This window comes from Phyllostomus hastatus, unplaced genomic scaffold, assembly GCF_019186645.2.
Source record: "Phyllostomus hastatus isolate PE091 unplaced genomic scaffold, TTU_PhHast_1.1 phas_contig_159, whole genome shotgun sequence".
NCBI lineage: Eukaryota > Metazoa > Chordata > Mammalia > Chiroptera > Phyllostomidae > Phyllostomus > Phyllostomus hastatus.
Window position 1 is genome coordinate 20,234,018 of NW_025333640.1, and position 24,986 is coordinate 20,259,003.

The following is a 24,986-nucleotide window of genomic DNA, read 5'->3' on the forward strand; positions in this document are numbered from 1 at the left end:
CATTGTTAGATGGAGAAAGAACAAGTTAAGAAAAAAAAATGTCTAGTATGAAAAATGACCTATATAGTGTCCAGTTTTTCTGCTTGGTGGAAATACCCCATGGATTATTTATTTATTTAGATTGTCCAAATGGCAACCTCATCAGAATAACATCTGCTCCAGAGTTGCTCCAGGAATATCAACCCTGTCTACAGACTGGGTATTTAAAGCTCTAAATGATTTTGTATTTTTACAGTAACTTTGAGAGGAGAATGCAGATGTTTTCTTTTATTATCAGCGTTTTCTTTCTATGATAGGATTTAATCTTTTAATTTTTTAATTTTTTCTTGGAAGAAGGTTCTCCAGCTCTAATCAAGGCCTCAGGTGACTGTAGTCCCTGGCCACATCTTGGTTACAACCAGAGCCAGAAGCACACAGAAACACAGCTCGTAAAAGATTTAATATTAGTGCCCAAATATATCCTTTGTCTAGTGCACCCCCAGAGTTGTACTTTATCTTTTTCTTTTTTTCTGGAAGAATCCAGGAACGTGCATAATACAATTAACAACAGCATCTGCAAACTGATATAATGATTTTTTAAAAAATTCTGTTAACCCTGTAAATCAAATTGTTCTGTTTTCCAAGCTAGACCTTGCAATAAATGAAAATCCATCCCTTGGGTTTGTGTTTGAACTATCAAAACAGTTACTAAAGATACATCACGGGAAGAAGGCAAGTGGATGCCAATATTTTTCTTTCCTTTCTTTTTTTCTGGAATATTCTCTAATTTTTGGAGCATCAAGATGGAAACCCAGGTTGGCTTGGAGTAGAGGTCACTTTAGAAAGCTCCATTCACAACCCAAGAATATTTTTTCCACATGCAACGTCATGGGTCTCTCAGTGAAAACAACGTTTACAAACCCAGACCCCAGCTGTCATTTCACCTGCGTCGTCCCCTAAGCCATCTAGCTTTTGACGTGGTTCTGAGCCAACAGATCACGCAAGCAGCCGCGCAGCTCAGCATCAGCCGGGCTCGCGGCGCGGCGGCCCCTCCTCGCAGTGGTTTCTCCTGCAGCTCCCCTGGGCTCGGCGGCGGGTAGTGCAGCCCGCCCAGCGCGCTCGCCCCTCTCCTCTGGGTGGCCCCCGCGCACGGGAGGACACTCATTCCACCCGAGAAGGTGAGACGCGAGGAGGCTGGTGCGGAACTTGCCGCCCTAGTGCAGCCCGGCCAGCTCAGTCCCGGGACTAGGCAGACAAAAGAGGCCGCCAGCGCAGAAAGGCACGGGCGATGGCCGGGCGGAGAGGCCGGGCGCTGCTGGCGCTGTGCGGGGCACTGGTCGCCTGCGCGTGGCTGCTGGGCGCCGAAGCCCAGGAGCCTGGGGCGCCCGCAGCGGGCATGAGGCGGCGCCGGCGGCTGCAGCAGGAAGACGGCATCTCCTTCGAGTACCACCGCTACCCCGAGCTGCGCGAGGCGCTGGTGTCGGTGTGGCTGCAATGCACCGCCGTTAGCCGGATCTACACGGTGGGGCGCAGCTTCGAGGGCCGGGAGCTCCTGGTCATCGAGCTGTCCGACAACCCTGGTGTCCACGAGCCTGGTAAGGGCGCTGCCATCCCTCGAGAGCCGCAGACGGTTGGACTGGTGGCGGTGGGGGTGCGAGGGAAAGGTGGGCCCAGCGGTGCCCGTGGAAAAGGGCGTCTGGGTGGAAGGTGGGAGTTAGGCGGAGGGATGATGAGGATGAACCTGACCGCGAGCGTTGTGGTTTGCCGGGTTCCAGTCCCCGCAGTTCTCCCTCCCTCCCCAGCACTAAGTCCTGCCCCAGCCGGTAGGCCGCCTTTTGGTGAGCTTAGGCCAGAGAGCCTAGAGGGATGGAGGTAGGAGCACGTAGCAAGCAAATCTATGCTTTCGCCAGCCCAGCGGTCACTCTCACTTTGCTGTATCAAAGACCCGAGGGAATAACAGAATCTTCATGAAGGAGGTTGACCTCCCTTGCATACAGGAGTAGAAAGCTAAGGTGCAGAAGGCGGGGACTTGTTAACCAGGAAAAGTCATTTATCATTTGCTGCCTAATTTCCAAAGCACCAGTTTTATTGGATCTTCAGGCTCTGCATACCCATCTCTACCTGTACGTGTGTATTAGGCGCACTGTGGATGCGCAGGAAATGTTAAGGAAATTAGCAACATTGGGCGGCGCAGACCCCATAGGCCCTCCTCCGAGGGTGGGAAAGTGGTGTCTGACAGGCATTCGGGTTTGGGAACCGGACTCCACCTTTCTAAGGAAAAAGGAATATTCCACTTTTTCTGCTTTTGATACTTGGGATGAGTGGTTTGTGAGCAGATTTTTATTTCAGGTGACGTTTCCTTACAGTTATCTTATGCATCTTCCTCCTGAGTATTTAATTTATGTTAATTGTGACTCATTTAGTATTAATCAGAGGTATTTAAAACTCTTCTTGGGGCTCCCCTCACCCATTATGTTTCTGCCCTGAAGAGTTATCTTCAAGACCAAGGCTTCTGATAGAAAGTAACCTCAGCTATTTTTTCAAGATTATAGGAAAGCTAATGCTCACTTTTGTTCTCCTGTTTCAAGTTTGGAAGTAAAAGTCTAACATAATGTTACTGTTCGAATGTGATATGCTTTTGAAAATGAAAACAAGAATTCTTTAGCTTGAATATCTGGAATGTATAGTTTGTCAAGATTTGTAAATATGTCTTTCAGATCACGAGCTCTACAAGGTAGGGGCCCTCCAGCAACCCCTTCCCAGATCTGCAGACAGAAGGCGCCCAGTACACATTAGGGAAAAGACAGTGGACCAGTCATTTGTTGAATAACACAGTATCTAAAAATATAATGGGCTAGTCCTCCTAAACACAAAATACACAGATTTAATTCATTTTATGAAGATGAACTCAGAACTGTTTTTACATTATGTGCTTTATGATTTCTTTTTAAATGAACCAAATTTTAAGTTGATGGTATTACTTAATAATTGAATATGAAATGCCTAATGTATTTTTAATTGTAATGTATTATTATGAACACTAAATAATCTCAAACGTGATTGCTCCACCTCTTCCCCCACCCCACCTTTTAAGAGAAGATAAGTAAGTTAGAAAGAATCGGGGAACTAGCGTTATAAAACAAAATTCAGCTGAGTTAAGTTTGAAAGAACTTACTGGCTTTATTCAATGATGCATGAATTGGGCAGTAGATACAAAAGAGCTCCAAGGTGCTGTATAAAATGAAGACTTTCCACAGAAGAGAGCGAGAACAAGGAAGTTGCAGGCAAAAAGAAAAAGCAAGTTGGTTATTGCAAGGTTACTTTCCCATAGAGGATGGCAAGGGCTTATCAGGCAGCTGACCTCACCAGCGTTGACTGGGTGATTCCTGCTTGACTGGTTTAAGATTCCATTTCTGGGAGAGCTGAAACTGTAATTGACCTGGTTTGGTGACAGGGGTCTTAGCTTAGCATAAGTGACTCCATTTTGGGCCCATTGTATTGTTTTTACCACTAGAAAGTGGAGAAGTCTGATCAATATATGTTTGATAATACATGCATGAATTAACTTTTAAGGAAGTTTTGGATAAAGGAAAGCATTCTTAGATGGCCTTCAAATTCCTTTTAAATGAAGATATGTTAAGAAATAAGAAATACATGCTTCATTTTTTTTGAGCACCCTGCACACTCTAGGTGGGCCAGGTTCTCTGGGCTGTGCAGTGATATAGAAGACAGTCCTTGTCCTTTGGAACTGGGAATCAGGAGTTTAAAGGACAGTATAAAGGTACAAAGGGCTGCAAGAGTGGTGTGGGAGGACTGGTGAAAGGACACCAGGGAGCCCTGGCTGGTGTAGCTCAGTGGATTGAGCGCGGGCTGCGAACCAAAGCATCGCAGGTTCAATTCCCAGTCAGGGCACATGCCTGAGTTGCAGGCCACAGCCCCCAGCAACCACACATTGATGTTTCTTTCTCTCTCTCTCTCTCTCTCTCTCTCTCTCTCTCTTTCTCTCTCCCTTCCCTCTCTAAAAATAAATAAATAAAATCTTAAAACAAAAAAAAGAAAGGACACCAGGGACCTTAGTTCAGGAAGTTTTGGTAATTGAAAAATGAATGACTAGAAAGTAGGAGCTATGTTTACAGAATGCTGAATATTGAAATTTACCAATTCCAGGGTGGCTCATAGAGGGTAGACGTTTTAAGAGGCCTCTGCTTTTGAAAGAGGGCAACTGTCTTAACTATTTTCACCTTATAAGACTGTTTTTTGTTTGAAATAAGATTTGTGATTAAGCTAATAGGAAATTATATTTAGCTTGACAAATTCATTTACTTGACTAAAACCTTGATGAAGTTGCCCAGGTATCGAGTTTGTTGGTTTTCTTAATCCAATTTCTTTTTCTGGATTAAAATAAAATGTAGCGTACCCCAGCCAGGTGGCTCAGTTGGTTGGAGCGTTGTCTCGTACACTGAAAGGTTGAGGGTTCGATCACCCCTGTCAGGCCACATACCTAAGGTTGTGGGTTTGATTCCTGGTCAGGGTGCATATAGGAAGCAAACAGTCGATGTTTTTTTCTCTCCCTTCTTCTCTCTCTAAAATCAATAAACATATCCTTGGTTGAGGATTAAAAAAATAAACAAATAAATGTAAAAATGTAGCTAATGTGTAAGGATTTAGTTAGCATAATAGAGGAACCTCTCCCAAAACAAAATATACACACATAAAGCCTTTCCCTCTGGTATACCTGGCAAATGAGAGGTTTACTTGGTTAGATTAGTGGATTATGCAGAGAAGGCGTTTGTTGATGCCACCAGCTCTCTTCCTGAGCAGAAAGAAGTGATCATCACACTTGTGTGGTACCAGGCTGTGGTCTGAACTTGAACTTATCTCCTGAAAAAGATTCATTCTCTTAGGTACTCTACATTAGAATTCAACAAAAGGGAAAGAAAATTCCATTTTTAATTGATCAGCAAGGAGTATCCTGTTATGACATCATGGGAATCAGCTTGATTCCCGACTAGCTAAATGTGGAGTCTTAGTTTTCATTTTGTATCACTTTGGAGGCCTGCAAAAATCTGTTGGAGGAGGGTTGTGGATATCAGCCATCTTCAGGAGAACTGGGAGTAGTCTTGACCCCAGTCTCACTGCCCCCTATATTGTGATTCTGGGCCCCAAAGGTGGGACAGGCATGAAGACTGGGCTAAGACTGAGTCTTTGCACTCTGACTGGCCTCTTGGCTGATTCTAGATGCTCAGATGTGTTTCCATTAGATGTAAAAACCTGTCAGGCCTCATCATATTCTCCATTTTTCTTTATGTTTGTTTATATTTTATACTTCTAAAATATTTCCATACATAGGGACTCATGTGCTCAAACCCAAGCATTTGCTTTCCTAGTCATGCATATTCGTCATTATTTATGTCAAAGCAATGGAATCTGTATTCCCAGACCACTCCTCCCAGAGTTAAACACGAGTTAAGATTAGTTTGTTTAAAACACTGATTCTTTGATGTGTAGTTTTAAGATGGCTCTTGGGGAGTGATTTATAACTAAAAAGCTATCTTAGAAACATTCTTGAGAGCATAGATTTTTCTCTCTCAGAGGCTGGAATGATTATTTTGGACTCATTCCTCCCAAAATCTGTTAAAATTTATAATGTATGAATGCCAATGTGCATTTGCCAAATATTGTGATGGAACGCTTAATGCTGGCAAAATTTCTATATAACAAATGAACACAAAAGAAGTGGGGCTTTTGGTTATTTTATATGGCCTTCTTTCATGCAAGATCAGAATGTATTAGTGGAAAGTGATTACAGTTGAGCAACACCTTACAATGAATGGCTGTGGATGTTAGATTCTGGAGGAGGATGTAGATGGACCACATGTGGTCAAGATTTATTTTTAGACCTGAATGAGTCAGTGCAGCTCTTGCCAGAAATAATGTACTTGATTGACTTGTGATTGGCTAATGGAAGAGAAGAAATTGGGCTGGCCCCTCACATCATATCCTATGCTAAGATAAAATAGGCAGCTTTCTATGGAAACTGATTGGAGATGTGGGAGAGGAATCATCTGCCAGCACCTCCCTTATTGGCATAGCAGAAGAGTGAAATCCCTGCCCTCATAGACACTTCCTTTGGGAAAGATATTTTTGACAAATGCAAGAGTAGTGCATTTGGGGATGACACATCACCCAGCTTTTCCTGGAGTGTATTTAATGGAACATTCGTTCAGCTTGATAAGTTAGCTACACAAAGATAAACAGGTTTGTGCATTGCAGGACTTACCAGAACCCTTCAGATGGTGATGTATGTTTCAGATCTCCAAGTCAGACATGTACTATAGATGGCATTTCCGTGCCTTTTCTCCATGGAACCTTTTTGATTTTTAGAAGGAGCTGATCTTGGAATTAGCATTACACTAGTTTGAGAAATATGGCCTTAGCCTATTATCATTCACTATATTATGAAGGAGTAACTTGGTAATTCTCTAGCAGAGCGATGCATACAAGGCGTTCTTCGGGGGTGGAACACATATGTTTTCCATTTTTTGCCCATTAAGTGCCAGCCTAGTGATTTATGCAGAGTAAGCTCTTAAGATATGCTTATTGAATTAAGAACCTGATTCTGAGGCAAAGAGACAGGACAGATAATTTTGACTGGAAAGATTAAAGTAACAAATGCCATCCCATTCTTTTATCAAGTAGCTTCATGCTTTAATTTCTAATTCCCTCTTTTTCTTGTCTATAAAATAGGGATACTTTAAAAACTCATACCTCCTAAGGTTGCTGGGAGGCCAAAGTAGTACAGTATATAGAAAAGAATTGAGTGAAGTTGCTTGCATCTACTTGTGAAGATGAGCTAATTTGTTAAAATTTTTCTTCACTTTCAGTCAGTCTGGAAAACGTGCTGCCCTGGCCTTGCGCTCATTCGGAGTTGGCCTGCCAGGCTGCGCCACCATCAGAGACCGGCTCCCTGTCACCCTGGCCTTGCACGGGCCCAGCTGGTGGCCCGGGAGGCCTCTTGCCTTCTCATCGCTGCCTCCTTGTTCACAAGTGTTTGCCCTCTATTGAGTTCTAAAGTGCAGGTCATTTTCACTTTTATTCAGTTTGACATCTTTTGCTTTATTCAATAGGAATAGTGGAAGTGTTCGTCATTGTTTGAGCATGTTTTTATGGTTGTTTCTTCAGGTTACTAAATAAATCTAGGGCAATTCCAACATTTCCTTTGGCAAGACTAACTTATTTTCCTGAAGAATTTGATGAAACTACTCGGGACCTGAATAATTTATTCTTTTTCAGACTCAGTGTGAGTGAAAGATCTCTGAATCGTCTTTGGCATCCCTGCCCATTTTCTCACCCCCCAGGGGGCCCCATTCTTTGTTCTTCCACAGGCCCCTGAAGAGCCGTAATGTAAAGGTTCACCACATATGCTGATGTCAGGGCATCTGAGTTCGAATCCTTTCTCTTCCCATTTGTAACTAAATGCTCTTGGGCAAGTCACGTTACTTGTAAGTCCCAGGTTCATTGCCTATGAAATGACAATAATGTGATGAGTAAACGAATTAGGAAATATAAAGTTCTTAATTCAATGTGTGTCAACGGTTATTATCACCTTTACTATGGCATTTTTTCCATTGTTGGTCTAAGTGTTCCCCTGGTAGGTCACGAGAACTTCTTCTGGCTAGGGGTTGTATTTTGTTCAAACTGTCTAGCACTATGCTATGGACATAGTGGCCACTCAGTGAATGTTTGTAGAATATATAAAATTTCTCAAATCAGCAGAAATATGCATCACAAAATAAAGCCATATTGAAAGTCAACGTTGACTTTATGTATGTTAGCATGGCAGAAGTATGAAAGAAGAAAGGATAGAAATAATATTTTTCCTATGTCTGTACTGAGATTAATGTGGTGCATCCCACTGGCATAATGGAGAGAGATCCCCCAATGGCTGGTCTTTCCATGGCTCAGTGGAGCGCTGTGTTTGCTGTCTGTTACAACTGCTCTAGTAGGAGGCTCCGTTCCTCTGGAGACATTTTAGGAAGTCAGACTGCTTTTTAAAGGTTAAGTCAAAGTTCTAGTGATATTAAATAAAAGCTCCAAAGATAATCAGTAAAAGTTCACTTTGTAAAATGTTTGACCTTTTAAAAATCTGCATGAATCCTTACTGTTGCGAATAAGAACTGAGTGCTCTCAGAACATGGACTTCAGGCGTCTGCAGGTTTTCCCTTCCCCTCCCTCAGGAAGTGGCATTTAGTCAAACACTTGTAAGTGCCAGTGTCCCGGAGGCCGGACTGAAAGGTAGCGGATGGGTCAAGCTAGCTCCAATTTGAAACATGTTTAAATTTGCTCTTTCCTTCCCTTCTCCTTAATTACTGAGTTGCTGCCAGTCCATTGCCCTGTGAATGTTTCGCTTTCTTTAAAAATTCAGGATATGGCATTTTGCAGGCAACCCCGCAGGCAGCTCTTTCTAATAAAGTGTGGCCTCGGAGAAGAGCCTATTTGTGTTACCAGTACCTTTTATTACATTCAAACGGTTTACCTACATCTTTAACTGTCTCCAATTTGTGACCTTTGAAGGATAAGGCAGCTTATGTAAGTATTACAGGATTGATTCTTAAAAAGAAATGAGTTAATTATATAAACCCTGGAACAGATTTCTACTCCCAGTAAATGTTGTGTTTTTTTCAAATATCTGTTCACTGTACAATCACTGTTGAGCCTGGTTCCTGTGCTGAGGCTTTGAAAGGCCGTAACTCAAAACATCAGAGTTTGGAGTAAGGACAGGTTCATTGATCAAGAAGGCACCAGCAGTCAAGACTGGGAGACTTAGAGTGTCTCAAAACCATCTTGCTCACTGGGCTAGTTGAAGGATTTTAAGAGGTTACAGGGAACAGGTAGGGGCAAGTTTGAATTGGAGGATCTTGGAACTTGGCCATTTATGAAAAGGGGTGTCCACACTGGATCTTCCTGGACAATGGACTGTTCACTTTGAAAGGGTTTCAGGGTTCAAGTTCTGGTTATGTCCTGGTCCTTTGGTTTCCTCTGTGTGCATATTGTGTGTGCGTGTGTGTGTGAGAGAGAGAGAGAGAGAGGGAGAGAGAGAGGGAGAGAGGGACACTGTGGTTTCTGGTGCAGCTGGAGGTCCATGTTATCTCCTCGGTGCATCCTTCATCTGGGTGACTTGTGGTTTTGGTCTGCTGTCTCTGAAAAACAGCTCAGTATCTCATTAAATAGAATAGGACTGTTTTGAGCTGATTTTACTGTTACAATAATAATAATAATATCCCTTATTTTTAAGACATTTGATTTCAAACAAAGGATGATTATTTTAAAAATGGATGCAGACTACTTATTTTAGAAATGAGACTAAATATAACCTTTACTAGGTTGCTAAAAACAATCCCTAGTTTTCCTGTGGTTGTGCAAATCAAGGTATTTGGGAAAAACAGCAATTAGCTCATGTGTTTTTGTGTGCAGGCAGCTACTCATGTTCAGATCCAAAGCGATGCTGTACGATCGGGCCACCCAGTTTCTCTTCCCACGTGGCCTGAGTGTTCCAAACCAGAAAATCTGTCCTTACTGCGCAGCTGCTTTTCACTTCCAGTGTGTGATTTTTTTCCCAAGAAATATTTTGTTTCTAGAGCTCCGTTCAACGACTTGTGCAAATCATAAACTTTAATCATGAGTTCAGGATAGTAAGACGTCATTGTGAAGGGTGAACTGTCGCCTCCCTGACCAATGAGTGGCCTCAGTACTTTTTAAAATTTTTTTCTCCCTAATCGGTAATTTTACAACAGCCTTTTCTTATGACCATCAAAAATTGCTGGTTATTTAGCATGGTATTCCACGCTAAAATCAACTTACCAATATGAGAAGAAAATGTAAGCTTTTGTCCATATAGCTACTACTTGCAATTTAATTTAGGGAATATTTAATGAATATCCACTATGTATATGGTCTTTTACTTTGTCAGTCACTCCTTTAGGCAGAGCCTTTGCATCTATTGAAATGCGTTAATTCATTTCTTGCCTTGGATTGACTCTTTCATGCATGTTGAGTTTAACTGGCATATGGTATAACCAGTGCGCACCTTACTAGATTCTGGAAAATGTGTATTCAAGGGTCGAAAGGTTCCTCGTGCTATAAAGACAATGCCTGCAAGGGAAGCTACTAGAAATGCAGCTTGCCATCACATGGTGCAAACTAAAATGTGATTGTTGTCCTTTCTGTGTTTTCGATACAGTGTTGGAACAACTGATTTTTAAAGTACAACAGTCCTATTGAAATAGTTTCATTTGTCTCAAGTCGTGACATTGTTCAGCACCGGGTTTTTTTTAAGTTTATTGGAGCAAACCAGTCTTACTCACTGTAGGAACTCAGTAAACATTGAGCCAAATTCCCCACATAACCAGCATCATGGGATTTAAGTTAACACGCTTTTGGAAGCTGCATTAACTTCACAAAGTCAAAAAGACCTTTATGGTACTCACACAATGGGAAAGACACTTGTTATATGTATTTTCTCAACAGTCAAGTTCAGTTTTTGGATAATGTTAAAGCAATAGAAAATGTGGACGGGAAATTCTCATGTGAATATTGTATAGATGTATAGTGAATATACTAACTATATAGATGAATAGACTAACATACTATGTAGACACATGGGTTTTGTCTAGGCCGTGGTGACAGCAAGACAATCATCAGTGGAGCAGTCATTTTAAATTATTTTAAATTTCAGATTGGTGTATGTATTTCTAGATTTCCTTCACATCTATAAAATAGCCTTCATTTCTCTTGTTTTTACTTCTGTGTTTAGCTATCGTCAGCAATGAACGGGTTTTCTGTTTTATCTAAGTGGCTTACTCTTAAAAAAATCATTTCTCCAAAAGAAGTTTTTTGTCTCAGGAAGTTTTCTTGGGCCAGCACTGCCCTCTGCCACCACGGTCAGGTGTCCTGCCGGGGCCTGGCACGCTCGGCCGGACTCGCCTTCACTTCCGTGCAAAGATCCTGAGCCGGGTCCACCTCGGAGCTAGTCCGGGAGGACCTGCTGGGTTAGCGTGGCCCCACGGTTTCTCCTCCTTTTCCCTCTCTGGCTTCTCTTCTCTTCAGTGGATATTAAAATAAGACAGTGGTCATCTGAGTATCAGTTGAAAACCTTTGTCTGGTGACTTTGGGTCGTAAACACACAGGGTTGTATAGAGGTTCATTTACTATCAACCTCTCCATCTCTATATAAATGACCTTCAGGTTCGTCCCAAATTAACAGCTTTTCCATACCTATCATAGACGAGGCATTGGATATTATTTATCTTTATGGGGACTTAAAGATGTAGGAAGAGTCTGCCTATTGTTGAGAAGAAGTATTTAAAAGAAAAACTAGGAATGTAGATTTTCTTGTGTTATAACAATTTATCATAATGATCTTAATTCCCTATAAAATGCACATAAACTCTTTTTATTTGTGCACTAGGAAAATCTTTAGATATATTAAGAATCGTTACACTATAAAAATGTAACTCGAGGAGTTTAATTTTTAAGAGGTTTAAAAAAGTTGGTTTCTCATTAAAGTACAGTTGGCATTTTTGGAGAGGTTTGTGGAGCTACACTTCGGTTCAGCCTGCACTGCCTTTGTTTGTCAGACAGAGGTGGCTGGCTGTCAGCTGCGTAAAGGAGTCTGTTTCCTGGCTTTCGTGTCCTTGGCCTCTGCCTTTTATCTCCGGCAGAAGTCGGAGTGGTGAGATGAGGCTTTGAAAACATAGTTGTAAATTCAGTTACAAGTGAATAGTTTAGAGCATTGCTTGTGCTGAAGTCTTCTTTGTCTCTAGAGGACCACCTGTCCTGCTAATTTCTATTTTATTTTATTTATTGAATTTATTAAGGTGACGTTGGTTAATAACATTATGTAGGTTTCAGGTGTGCAATTCTCTATACGTCATCTGTATATTGTATTGTGTGCTCACCACCCCAAGTCAAGGCTCTTTCCATCACTATTTGTCCCCCTGTTTACCTTCCTCTACCTCCCCCCACCCCCTTTCTCTCTGGTAATCACGTACTGTTGTCTGTGTCTTTGAAGATTTTTGTTTTTTGTTTTGTTTAATCACTTTACCTTTTTCACCCAGTCCCCAACACCCACCCCCAACAGTAGTCTGTCCGTCCTCTGTTTCTACTTTGTTAGTTTATTTTATTCATTTGTACAAATGAAATTATATGGTATTATACTTGTTTTTCTCCAACTGGCTTTTTTCACTTAGCATAATACTCTCCAGGTCCATTCATGCTATAGCAAAAGGTAAGATTTCCTTCTTTTTCAGTTAAGTAATATCTATTGTGTAAGAGTACCGCAGCTTTTTTAGCCACTCATCCACTGATGGACACTTGGGCTGCTTCCACATCTTGGCTGTTGTAAGTAATGTTGCAATGAATGTAGGGGTGCGTATTTTCTTTTGATTTAGTGTTTTGGGTTCCTTCAGATATATTCCCAGAAATGAAATTGCTGGGTCATAAGGCAGTTCCAATTCTCGTTTTTACAGGTGACTATACTGCTTTACATAGTGGCTGCACCAATCTGCATTTCTACCAATGGTGCAAAAGGGTTCCCTCCACCCCCCATTCTCCCCTCACCAACACCTGTTGTTTGTTGATTTATTGATAATAGCCATTCTGACAGATGTGAGATGATGGCTCACTGTGGTTTCAATTTGCATTTCTCTGATGATCAGTGACATTGAGCACCTTTTCGTAAAGCTATTGGCCATCTGCATGCCCTCTTTGAAGTATCTATTCAGGTTCAATGCCCATTTTTAAATTGGATTGTGTGTTTTTAGGTGTGTGCTTGTGTTGAGTTTTATAAGTTATTTATAAATATTGGATATTAATCCTGTGTCAGATGTATCATTGGTGAATATGTTCTCCCATTCAGTGGGTTGTCTTTTGATTTTGTTGATGGTTTTCTTTGCTGTGCAAAAGCTCACATGCCCACCTTGAGTACATTAATTTTACTCATCTGTCAAAATTGGTAGGCTGAATGTTGAGGATAACTGTAAGCCTTGCACTAGCAGGAAAAACCATGACTTACGTGATAATTATTTTAAATATTTTTGAGACCTCATGTTTATTATTTCTAGACTTCTGCGCATGCCCTTTATAGTTGGTTTAGATTGCTGGATAGATGTGAGCTGGGGGCGCCTTACACTGTTGTAATAAACATTTCCCCTTCTCCTTTGACTCCATTCCAATCAGCACAAACTGTATCTTTAAAAAATGACACGGGATTGTCAGGAACACCGAGTGTTTTTTCTGACGAGTTTTAAACCTTTTACTGTTGCTGCTGTTGTCACGTGGACATCGAGGCTGAACTGTTGGTTGTTACAAGTCTATGAGCCGTGTGTACAGGGAGAGGGGATGAATGAGAGTGGGTTTCTTGAATGAATGTACGTATGGGTGAGACTGGCTGGTATTTCCTCCACAGTTCATAGAATAAAGGTCACGTGTTCACTGACTCCGTGAAGACAGTAGTAGAAGCAAAGCCCTTATATCTGTGCCAACATTTCCAAGGGTCCGAGAAGGCCCTCGTTTGTAGATCATACCGTATTTTCCATGATGTTCTCAGCTCTCAGACCAAGGTAATAAGAACACTTTATAATCAAAAAGGGCACGCTAACACCTCCCAGGTATAAATCTCTCTAACTGAACAAATTACTAAGAAGTCTATAGAACTTTCCTTCACTAGGCATTTGGAAGTTCCAGGTAGACATGCTATGAAACCAGTTCATGTTTGAAAATCAAATTCTGAGTAGTACAGCAGAAGTTCTTTCATTATTGCCTGCATTGTTATATTCATAGCTCTAATGTACTTATTTAAAATAACAACCAGTGCCTGCTATGTGAGTGACATTCTGAAAAATTGAAGAGATACTTATAAAAAGGAGCAACAAACAACAGTATTTTAAAAATTTTTTTAAGATTTTATTTATTTATTTTTAGAGAGGGGAAGGGAAGGAGGAAGAGAGAGAGAGAAACATCAGTGTGTGGTTGCCTCTCGGCGTGGCCCCCACTGGGGGCCTGGCCTGCAACCCAGGCATGTGCCCTGACTGGGAATCAAACCTGCGACCCTTTGGTTCACAGCCCACGCTCAATCCACTGAGCTATACCAGCCAGGGCCAAACAACAGTATTTTACCAAATACTTATTATGACGGTATTGACTCAAATTCTGCAGGGAGCTGAGAGAGAGACCATCAGGGGAGGGCTTTCGGAAGGAGGTGGGGTAGGAGCAAGACTATGAGTGTGAGTCACATATGGAAAGTAGAGAGAGGACTTCATTTTCTGTCGTAGAATATCATTCATGCTTCTCGTGTCTTTTTCTTCACTGTCCCTAACAATGACGGCACGTAAGTATTCAATAAGAGTTGTGACATAATAACATTCCATTAACTCATGAAATTCCCACCTTGTTAGAGAGAATGTCATTTTTAGGGTATTGTTGTTTCCTGCCAATTTCACTCATCATCTAGAGAATAAAATTATTCAGGAGGATAAAAAGCTATTTGGGATAGAGATTATGCTCACGTTCTCCTTATATGTAAGTTAAACATAGACTATAACATGATTACAATTTGTCAAATAAGTATAAATATAATTATAGTAAGCATTAATCATATAGTATAATAGGATTATCTTTTATATCACATAATTATATTAAGCATATAATAGATACTATGTTGTAATAAGCAACAACTGATTACTAATACTTTCCCCCTTTCCCGGGTATATATTTTTAATACTTCCTAGTAATTCATGTAGTAAAAAGAAGTTTGTTTGATTTTGTTAGGCCAATTTCCCAGAGTTAAATTTTGCTCAATTAGTGTTCTCTATGACAATGCATTTCAAAAACTATGTCTAACAATACAATAACAACAAAAGTAAGAAGAACAACAAAAGTAGGAAGAACAATAGGAAAGCAACTCAGCTTGAGCTACTGAAGGAGAATGCAGCCTACAGCTTTTCTCCTCGCTTCGGCAGCCATTTCCGAGCGTGTCTCCAGCTGCATTTGTCTAACGCTGGAGTAATGATCATGCAGTGTGTCAGATGCTTTGGGGAGAGAAATTCGCTATGTGGAAATATTTAGCATTTAACTAATTTTTCCAATTATAGATTTTTGATTAGGGGAAATTTATTTTGAATTACGCCTAATGTTAAACACAATCTTCATTAGCGTTACATAGAACTGTGAAACATTAAAATTATAGATTTATTTCCGGGCTGGAAGGAACACTCTCATTTAAAAACAAGTTCATTGAAGTGAGCTTCAGAGAGAGATGAAACGCCCTGCCCAGGGTTGTATAAGTCTCAAAGTCTCATTGTATAAGTTGCATAAGTCTCTAGGAGTCTCATTTCCTGCTCTATGGTTAGGCTCTGTCTTTGGAATGTCTCCTGTAGCAGTGTATAGAGATGGGGGAGTAAACATAACTATTTCTTGTGTGGCCACTGACAGTCATGAATTACTTACACGGACTGAAGGCTGCGAGGGAGTTCACAGGAGTGTAATTTACTGATGTGTTTCCAATTCCTCAGGGCAGAGTTTCCAGACCATATGTTATAAATGGGCATGGGTGTGCCGGGGGTGGATGGACCAGGCCTGGGGTAGCTCGAGAGAGTGTAGGGTGGCAAAAAAATCAGGAAAGGACTGAAATAATCCACTTTAGCATACTATACGTAGATATAGAAGATATTATTTTTCTTGGCAGTAGAATCCATTCTCTAGGAAGAAGCCAGCTTTTGTTGGAAGGCGGCTCTGATGAAGCCTTTTGAAGCCTGGGTGAATGGAAAGGAGAGGAACATTGCAGGAGCCGTATGGAGAGTCAGAAGAGAGAAAGACTCATGGGCCGGTGGTTTGAGAGGAACTCAGGGACTAAGGGAAGTGTGGGATGGGGACCACAGCAGGCTCTTTGTGGAGCAGATTACTTTGGGAAGTGCGATGACGTGCTTAATGTTGTTCCAGATTAGCACTGGCAAAGCCACAGAGTGTCCAAGGAAGGACAGTTTTATGTACATACAAGTGGCAATACAACGATGAGAACTTGTTAATGAAGACCGGCTGTGCACTAAGCCACAGCGCTGCCTAGAATACACGAAGGCAGTGTTGTGGGAATGGGAGCCAGCCGTCTCCCACCCACTGGCCATTTACAGTAAAGCCTTGGGTCCCAGGGCTGCTTTCTGAATTCACTCCTGGTCCCAGGAGAGCAGAGGAAACACTGGGGCAGGGCCTCTGGGAGGGCGATGTGGTTTTTACGGCCAACCCGAGGGCTGTGTGAACCGTGCAGAATGAATCATGTGTTGCTGGAAGTTAGGTGCAGAATATAAATAACTGAACACTCTGGGTAAAGTTTTCTTTTAAAAAGCAGTACTTGTGCTGACTTTTTAATGGTCCACATTAAATTCTAACATGAACAAAGTTATTTGTGTTTAAGAGGGTTACATATTTGTTGAGAATTTTTCTAAACTAACATTCAGCACAGTTTCTTAAAAGAATTTTATCTCCATATGTGTGAACATTTATTTTATAAAACACGTTATAGTAGTATTATATTATGTTGCATATCTAATAAATAGCCATACTAAAAAGAATAAATATGTATAGGAACTATACCTGGAATAAAGCACTGCCTTAAATTATTGTACAGACGATAGTGGTATACATTGTTGTAACAATTAAAAATATATGTGAAAATATATGTGGGTGAAACTTTTTCATTTTTGTTTTTGTTTTTGTGAAACTTTTTGGGTTTTTTTTTGCCTTTGAGAAACTCTACCAGGATGATTAGATGAAAATTTCTGTTGGTAATTTATAGTCAGGAGATGGGCAAGCCAAAAAAAAAAAATAGCCAAAATCCTTAGGCTGATGTTTGAGTGAGAGGTTGTCTTCTCAGGAGGAGGAAATAGACTGAGTATATAGTGAAAACACTTGTGAGATTTTTACTGTGAATTTAGGGTAAAATAACTTCACTTTCACTGTCATATAATTTCAGGTGAAAGTATTTGGTCTGACTTATTCAGATAATTGCTTCAGTTCCCCATCGGATCTGTGCGTAGGCATGACTGTTGGGCGTTAATGACAGGGGGAGTCCAGAGCCTAATCAAGGGCACGATCAGGAAGACGGGATGGGGAGAGTTCTACTTGCGTCAGGGTCAGTGAATAATACTCATATTGATTGGAGTTTTATTAGCTGCCATTTCTTTGCCAGTCTAATAAAACATGACTTTTTAGTGTTGCTTTCCAAGTTCTCTTATTTGGATTAGAATACAAAGAAAAGAGTGCAGACTAAGTTCCATCTTATTTCTGCTTTCTGTTAAGTTACATACTCTGCTTCGAAGCCACATGGACAGCTCAGGATAAAACTTGAAATTGTAAATGCTGCATATTCGACATAGTTCAAAGGTATTATGTGTTATTTCACATATAGAAATAGTACAAGAATCCTGGGAAGTGTTTTTTAAACCTTGGAGATGCCAGCTGGGCACATGCAAGGCCTGTGGATGCCCGAAGTACTTCAGAAGCAGGATGACTAAAAAAAACCTCGTAGAGAAAAGTTTGTGACAGCCCAGCCTTGCATGTATGGGCCAGGGGACTGGGCTAATTCTAATATAAAGAAGAGTCTTTCTTTTTGTCTTAAGTGAATAAAAAACTAGATTGACTTTCATTGTGTAACATTGGTACTTTTTTCTCCTTACACAAAGAAGAACATTTTTTCCCTTCTTACAAGAAAGAGGTGCCCCAGAGATGGCCCATTGACTTTTCCCTCTTTTCCCCACTCCCTTCCCAGGCGCCATCAGATGTTGGAAATGTCCAGATAAGGAGACAATAAAGATGATAAAGATCGTTAGAAAACAATGAATACAGACCCTGAAGCATAACATTCAAAATAAAAGAGGTGAAACAAACTTGAAAATATTAAAAACAGTATAATTAAGGTAGAAAATAAAGTTTAAAGATGAAATAATAAGGATAAGCAAAAGTATTGAAATGTGAAAAAAATAGAAATTTTTTTGCTCATATTTATGTAATGCTTAATATATGCCAAACACTGTTTGAAGGCTTAGCTCATATAATTCTCAACCCCTGTATGTTGGCACTGTTATTATCCTCATTCCACAAACTAGGAAACTGAAGCTCAAGAGATACGTGATCCACTTACTGTCACAGGCTTGTAAATGGCAAAACCAAGATTAGAATATATGTATCTATGTTATTAAGTAAATACCCCACAACGGTACACTAGACACCTATCTGCATCATCCCTTCCTTCTCCTGAGAATAGATCCTCTCTTCCTGCCTTCCTCCCTTCCTTTTTTGAAGAAATTCTCCTCCTTGCCATGTGGTTTGCGTGGGAGCTGCTGCAGAGCTCTTACTAGACATCCTCTCTCCTGGCTTCCAAAGTAAGGTTTCTCTCTGCCTCACCATCCTGTCTGGATCCTACAATCTATATCAAAACGTTATCTAGGATTCTCTGCATTTTCATCAGGTGAAACAACATCATCTCCCTTGGGGCAAATGATCATTTCAACTTACCAAATGGAGCTGTATAAACAATAAGATTAATTGTTATCTTGCGTTCATATTAGATAACTTAGAGGCTAGTAACAATGAAAATATAATTCTGGTCTTTTGCACATTATTTGTTTCCTTGATTAAACTCTTTAACCAGATAATAATTTTAATAACAGACTGAGAAGGGTATGCACCAGTGGCCCTGGTTGGTGTTGCTCTGTTGGTTGGAGCATTGTCCTGTGAAGGGTCACAGGTTCCATTCCCAGTCAGGGCACATGCCTGGGTTGCGGGTTCATTCCCTGGTTGGGGCACTTACGAGAGGCAGCTGATTGATGTTTCTCTCCCACATCAGTGTTTCTCTCCCCCTCTCTCTCTTAAAAATAAAAGCATGCACTGGTGAAAATTTTCTAAGACATTGACATTTGTTATCATATTTAGGATGATTAGCTTACAAGTGCATGCACATACACATATATACTCACTTTAAATGAAGTTTGATTATCTAGGATATCAAGAAAGTTACAAATGGAGTGCACATAAATATTTTTCAATGGAAGAGCAAATGGCTTTTCATAGGTAGACCTGATTTGAGGTGAGTGAGAAGATCTAGGCATATTTTAGCTAAAGTATTGATCATTATACCTTGGAGGACACTGGAGTGTTAAGATGGGTGGCTCATTTTGCTTGAAAATACAATATTTTTCCTAAAGTAGGTGTTGCTATGGTGACAGACTGGCTTAGCAACTGAAGACTAATTTCATTGGTTGAGTGTCTGCAGACTGGCTTGTTGAGTAACATTAATATGCTGCTTCCTGCTCTTTTTTATTGAGGAGACCATCTGGCATTAGCCATGTTTAAAGGCACAGTTCTGTTTGAGAAAGAATACTGGGTGACGTACACTGAGGTGTTAAAGATAAGTATTGTAGGCGTTAGTTGTTTTAACTAGTCAGTGACCAAGAGATTCCACCTCACATCACTGCCGAGTACAGCCAATTCATTCATAACTCTAGGCTTTGACACTGGGAATCAAAGGACTGCACTTTAGAGCTTGCTTATGTTATACACATTTAATTGCCTAGATGTACACCTTCACATAATCATGTCAATCTCGATGTGCCTAAAAATGAAACCACTTGATAAACTGTTCTCCCACATTATACACCATAAACCATATAGAGATGTATTTTTAAAGTAGTGATTGCTGAGGATGTTTCATATATTGGATACAAATAGTTGTCATTTTTTCTTTTGCATTTGAAGATGATAAACATAATGGATTTTCAAATTAACAGTGAAAAGATGTGAAATGCAACCATTATGCAAATACTTATTCATTTTAAATAATACATATCTGTTGTGTATCTGTTAAGAGATATACCCTATTCTGATGGAGCTTCCAACATGGTAGGGAGGGGTAAGATGCATCTATATGATAATCAAGACAAGATGGCAAGTACCTCAAGAGGAATACAAAGTGAGGTTGGAGATTAAGGAATGGAAGAGGTGCCATTCAACAGGGTACCAAGAGGTCCCTAAGGAAGAAGTGGCGCCTGATTGGCCTGGACTTTAGCCAGTGTGGATGAAGAGAGGATTTTAGATGAAGCAGTAGCATTCATTAAAGTTATAACGCCAACTGCTCTAAGAGTGGGCTCTGATGCAATGTTCAGAGACTATCAACAGCATACTTTGTGTTCACAGCTTACTGCACACCATCAGTGTGTGAAGGTTCCAATATTTGAACATCCTCCCGAACTTATTTTCTATCATTTGGATCACGGCCATCCTACTGGGTGTGAAGCATTATCTCATTGTGTTTTGATTTGCACTTCTCAGATGGCTAATCATTTTGAGCATCTTTTCATGTGCCTATTGGCCATATATGTATCCTTTTTCAAGAAATGTATTTTCAAGTCTTTTTTCCAGTTTTAATTGGGCTATTTGTCTTTTTATTATTGAGTTGTAAGAGTTCTTTACATATTCTGAAATCAAGGTTCTTATCTTACATATGATTTGGAAACTTTTCTCCCATGAATTGTCTTTTCACTTTCTGGATGGTATTCTTTGAAACACGAAGATGTTTAACTTTGTTGTAACTCAGTTTATTTTTCTTTTGTTCCTTGTGTTATATCTACAAAACTGTTGCTTAATCCAGGGTCACAAAAATGTGTAGCTATGCTTTCTTCTAAGAGTTTTATAGTTTTAACTCTTAAACTTAGATCTTTGATCCAATTGTGAGGTAATTTTTGTATAGGGGTCCAGCTCTTCATTTGCATGTGGCTATCGAGCTGTCCCAGCACCATTTATTAAAAGACTATTCTTAAAAAAAAAAGTACCCTGTCCCAATGTTTTCACCTGTCATGGATGGGTCTTATTGGTTTCCCAGGAGCCAGGGGTTGCTATAACTCTCTGAGGCCGAAGTTTTCTAACTTCCAGAGTACACTATTGGAGGAAAATGATCTATTTCCAACTGAAGGGAGTTGTTTAGCAAAGAACTGCAGTGTGAAGTTTACAGGAGTGCCGTAATGTGTTCCCAGTGAGTACGGCCGGATTCGAGAAATTGTTGGGATACTCTTCCCCAGTGAAGTGTATTTCCCATTGGTGTTTTATCTGATTTTCCTCCTTACTCACTAGCTGTATGTAGCAATGGTGCCTCTTGCAGACACGTTAAGGTTTGTTTCCCAGTGATTGTGTCTACTTTTCCTATTTCATTCAGTTCATTTGGTTCAACTAAGTATCTGTGTGGAGGGCAAACTACTTTCAGAGGGTTGACTAGATAACAGGGGTTAAAGGTACGAAGTATAAAGACAGCAGTATTTATTTAGAACTCATTATATGTCAGGCTTTGTTTAATATCCTCTCCACTTCATAGATGAGGAAAGGCAAGTTAGAAATGTCACATGGCTTGCTGAAGTCATCAGTGGTGCAGCAGGGATTAAAACCCTAGATTATTTGTTTCCCAAACCCATACTGTTCAAATATGTCAGAATTCTCAAGCTTGAGCCTGCATCAGAATCACTTGGAGGGCTTGTTGAAACACTAGGTTGCTGAACCCATCCTTAAGAGTTTCTGATTCTGTAGGTCTCATGTGGGGCCCCAAAATTTGCATTTCTAACAAGCTTCCAGGGGCCCTGATGCTGCCAGTCCAGGGACCGACCACACGATGATAGCCTGTATAACATGCTGTGATTATTCTCCCGTGTGTGGTTCCTGATTCAACAACAAGATCTTTCAGTTGGGGCAGAAGGAGAGTCAAGAAAATAGTCTAAAGTCAGTAATAGTTACAAAGGGCTAAGAGTGCATAGAGAAGGGAAACATCACTTCTGATTAGAGGGTTGGAAGAGTTTCAGTAGGAGACATGGGATGGATTTGTTTATGGATAAGCTCAAGCCTTTACTCCCAACTGGTGAAATCTCGAAGAAGCCACTGTCCCTTCTTACATTTGTTTTGTCACAAATGTGCCTTGAGCGGCTAAGCTCTTGAGCAAATGAGCAAGTTCCCTGTGGAGGGGGCTGGTTCCGCAGTGACTAATGTGAGAAGTGCAGGAGAGCGGCCAGATTGTGAAACTGGATACAGCAGAGTAACGTGGGTGAGGCTGGTTAGACTTCCAGGCACTCGTCTATCCCACGGTCCGTCTCAAGGAGTGATGCCATTTGTGGGAGAGACTAAAAGTAAATAGTGGACTTTGATGATTCTTTTTGGCTGTACAGATGAAGTCGTGATAAAGAAAATACCGACAACAGCGGTATATCACTACTTTTCTAAGAAGCTGTGAAATGCTGTGCTGATGTCATCATGCAGCGAACGTGGATGGGCCGGCCTTTATTGAATTGTTTTATACTGTAGTTTATTTTGACTTTATGCTCACCCATAACCTTCATATTGCTGAGTTCTGTAAAGCTTCATCATGGACACAGTATTTTTTTTTAAAGATTTTATTTATTTATTTTTAGAGAGGGAAGGGAAGGAGAAAGAGAGAGAGAGAGAGAGAGAGAGAGAGAGAGAGAGAGAGAGAGACATCAATGTGCGGTTGCTGGGGGTCATGGCCTGCAACCCAGGCATGTACCCTGACTGGGAATCGAACCTGCGACACTTTGGTTTGCAGCCCATGCTCAATCCACTGAGCTAGGCCAGCCAGGGCTACAGATGCAGTAGTAATGGCATATACATGCTCTCAGGATTGTCTACCAGTTGCCCCTCTTTCTGAAATATTTTTGTCTGTTAACCATCCAAGGCTTTTTAATGAACTAAGTTTAAAGATCAGAGATCTTAATGGGTCAATCTTGAACTATAAGAACAATTCACTCAGAAGAATACTTTCAAAATATAAAGGGTCAAAAAAATAATCATCGAGACCCAGAGCTACGAACCGATCCCTTTTTAATGCAACCCGATGATCAGTGGCCCTATTCACAGCTGTGCCCAAAGTAGAAATCACACCCTGCTGGGTGAGTAAACGAAAGAGACCAGTGACTCTCTCGGCTGCCAAAGACCCAGCTATTAATGGAGATTTATTTTTATTACGTATTTGGAATCTTGTCATCCTAGAATGTGCTAAAATAGAATCTCAGTAAAACTTGACTTAGGAGGCAGAGGTCTTATAAGTAAGTTTTCAGCAATTAGGAAAAATGAAAAGATAAAGCAGAGGGGACCATATTTCTCTTTGCATTTGTTCCTTTCCCAAAATGGAAGGTGGAATAACTTACTAGAAGATATTTTAAGGGCCCAGCTGAGAACCAGGGATTAGTTTAGAGAACGGGAAAATCTTGCTCCAAAATCAATTTTCTTTCCTTCTTGGTGCTGCTACCCGTGGGTGTATGGGTGTACGCGCACACCCCTTGTATGTGTGTGTGTTGGGGTCTCCTTCCCGTGGATGCTGTAGGATCTGGGGCTGAAGGACAACAATGTAGCAGAAAACGTCATTTCGGGGGAAGTCAGAGGTAATTTCCTGGATGCACTGGTAGGTGAATCCAGGACCAGAGGGAGTGGTGAGTGGAGGGCACTACACAGCCTTCCCAGTCTTGAAGGAAATAGGAAGTGATTGTTTCAATATTACCTTAGGGGATCTTGGCCATAATGTTACTTAGTATAAAAATCTAGCTCATTGTCTGAGAGCTGGCCTCTTTCTTTTCTCTTAGAGGGACTATTTCCCCCCTCTTTCTCCTCTGTGGAAGAAATTATTAAAACAAAAAGGTATTATTGAAAAGAGTTTGTTTTAGTACATAGGAGAGGCATGCCCAGTACCTATTTATTGAAAAAAAAAAATGGACATTCTTTGTCAACTGTTTTCCTTCATTCTTTCCTTCTTTTTTCCCTTCTTCCCCTCTCTTCCCTGCTTTTACCTTCTTTTTATCTTCTCTAGATCCCTTGTTTTATTTAATGTATATCATTCTGAGGAGCTCACAGTCAGCCGTCTGGGAGAGTGCACTTGATACTCTACACAGCTGGTAAATCAGTGCCATACCAATTGCCTGGTCATTGGCCAAGAGCAGCCTTGATCTGTGAACGTGTCTTCCCCTCCTTATTTTTTTATTGAATGAAGATGGAAACCAGCTTTCTTCTCTTTTGGGGGCAATAGCCACTTGAGTTCTAATTTTTATAGTATGCAGTGGAAACCTGGTGATGTGCTTTTCTCATGGGTGTCTAGATACCCGTGAGGGTGTAGGGTACATGGCAGACACCTTCTGTTTACTTGGTCAAATGGTTAATGCAATAGATACTTTTATTCAGAGTGAACAGCATGCACTTTTTACAGGGTGGGTTAAATCATTTAGTGGATTCTGGTTCTGCTAGATGAAACACTACACCTATTGCCAATGACTTAAGGAGGAAACCTTTCTTTATCAGGAGTGGGTATAAGAGCAGTGTGGGGAAAAGAGTGGGCCTGAGTGTCTTAAATTCCTCCCTGAGAATGAAACCACCTCTTTAAATAGGGATGCACTTTCCACAAGGGAACCGTCTTTGGAATCATTCATAACTTTTGGTACAGCAAATGGCTCCTTAGCAGCTACCATCGGCTGAGCTAATACATCTTTAGAGGTGTCAAACCTACACCCGAGGGAAAACTTTTCTAGTGGAACAGCATCTGTCTCCATGTAGAACAGGTTTAGGTGATTTTGGAGGGCACTTGGGTCCCAGCCAGTTTGAAAGTTAGGCTTTACAAATGCATTCAGCAGAAGAAGTTTCGTTTAAAAGGGAAAAAGCACATTATGGAAAAGTTAAGGAAGAAACAGAAAAGAAGGAAATCAGTTTACTTTTATATTAAAAAAACCAGATGTGTGATTAATATAGACTGTAGACTTTTAAAAAATATATAGTTTGGTGGTGAGGAAAATTTTAGACATTAAATGTATTTTATGGTTATTGTGACACCTTACAATTACATAATCCTCCATAATTAAAAAAAATTAACATTGGTAAATACTGACTGCATACTAGGAACAAGCTAGATGCTGGAGATAAGGTGA

The 24,986-nt window shown here is 40.6% G+C and overlaps 1 protein-coding gene across 1 annotated transcript in view; it reads left to right on the forward strand.

Moving 5' to 3' along the window:
• Positions 1-1,065: 1,065 nt before the first annotated feature.
• Positions 1,066-24,986, forward strand: part of CPE (carboxypeptidase E) — a 76,579-nt gene continuing 52,658 nt past the window's right edge. The window contains exon 1 of the mRNA XM_045831840.1: positions 1,066-1,574. Coding sequence (XP_045687796.1) covers positions 1,268-1,574 — 307 coding nt within the window. The 5' untranslated portion in view covers positions 1,066-1,267. The remainder of the gene's footprint in view (positions 1,575-24,986) is intronic.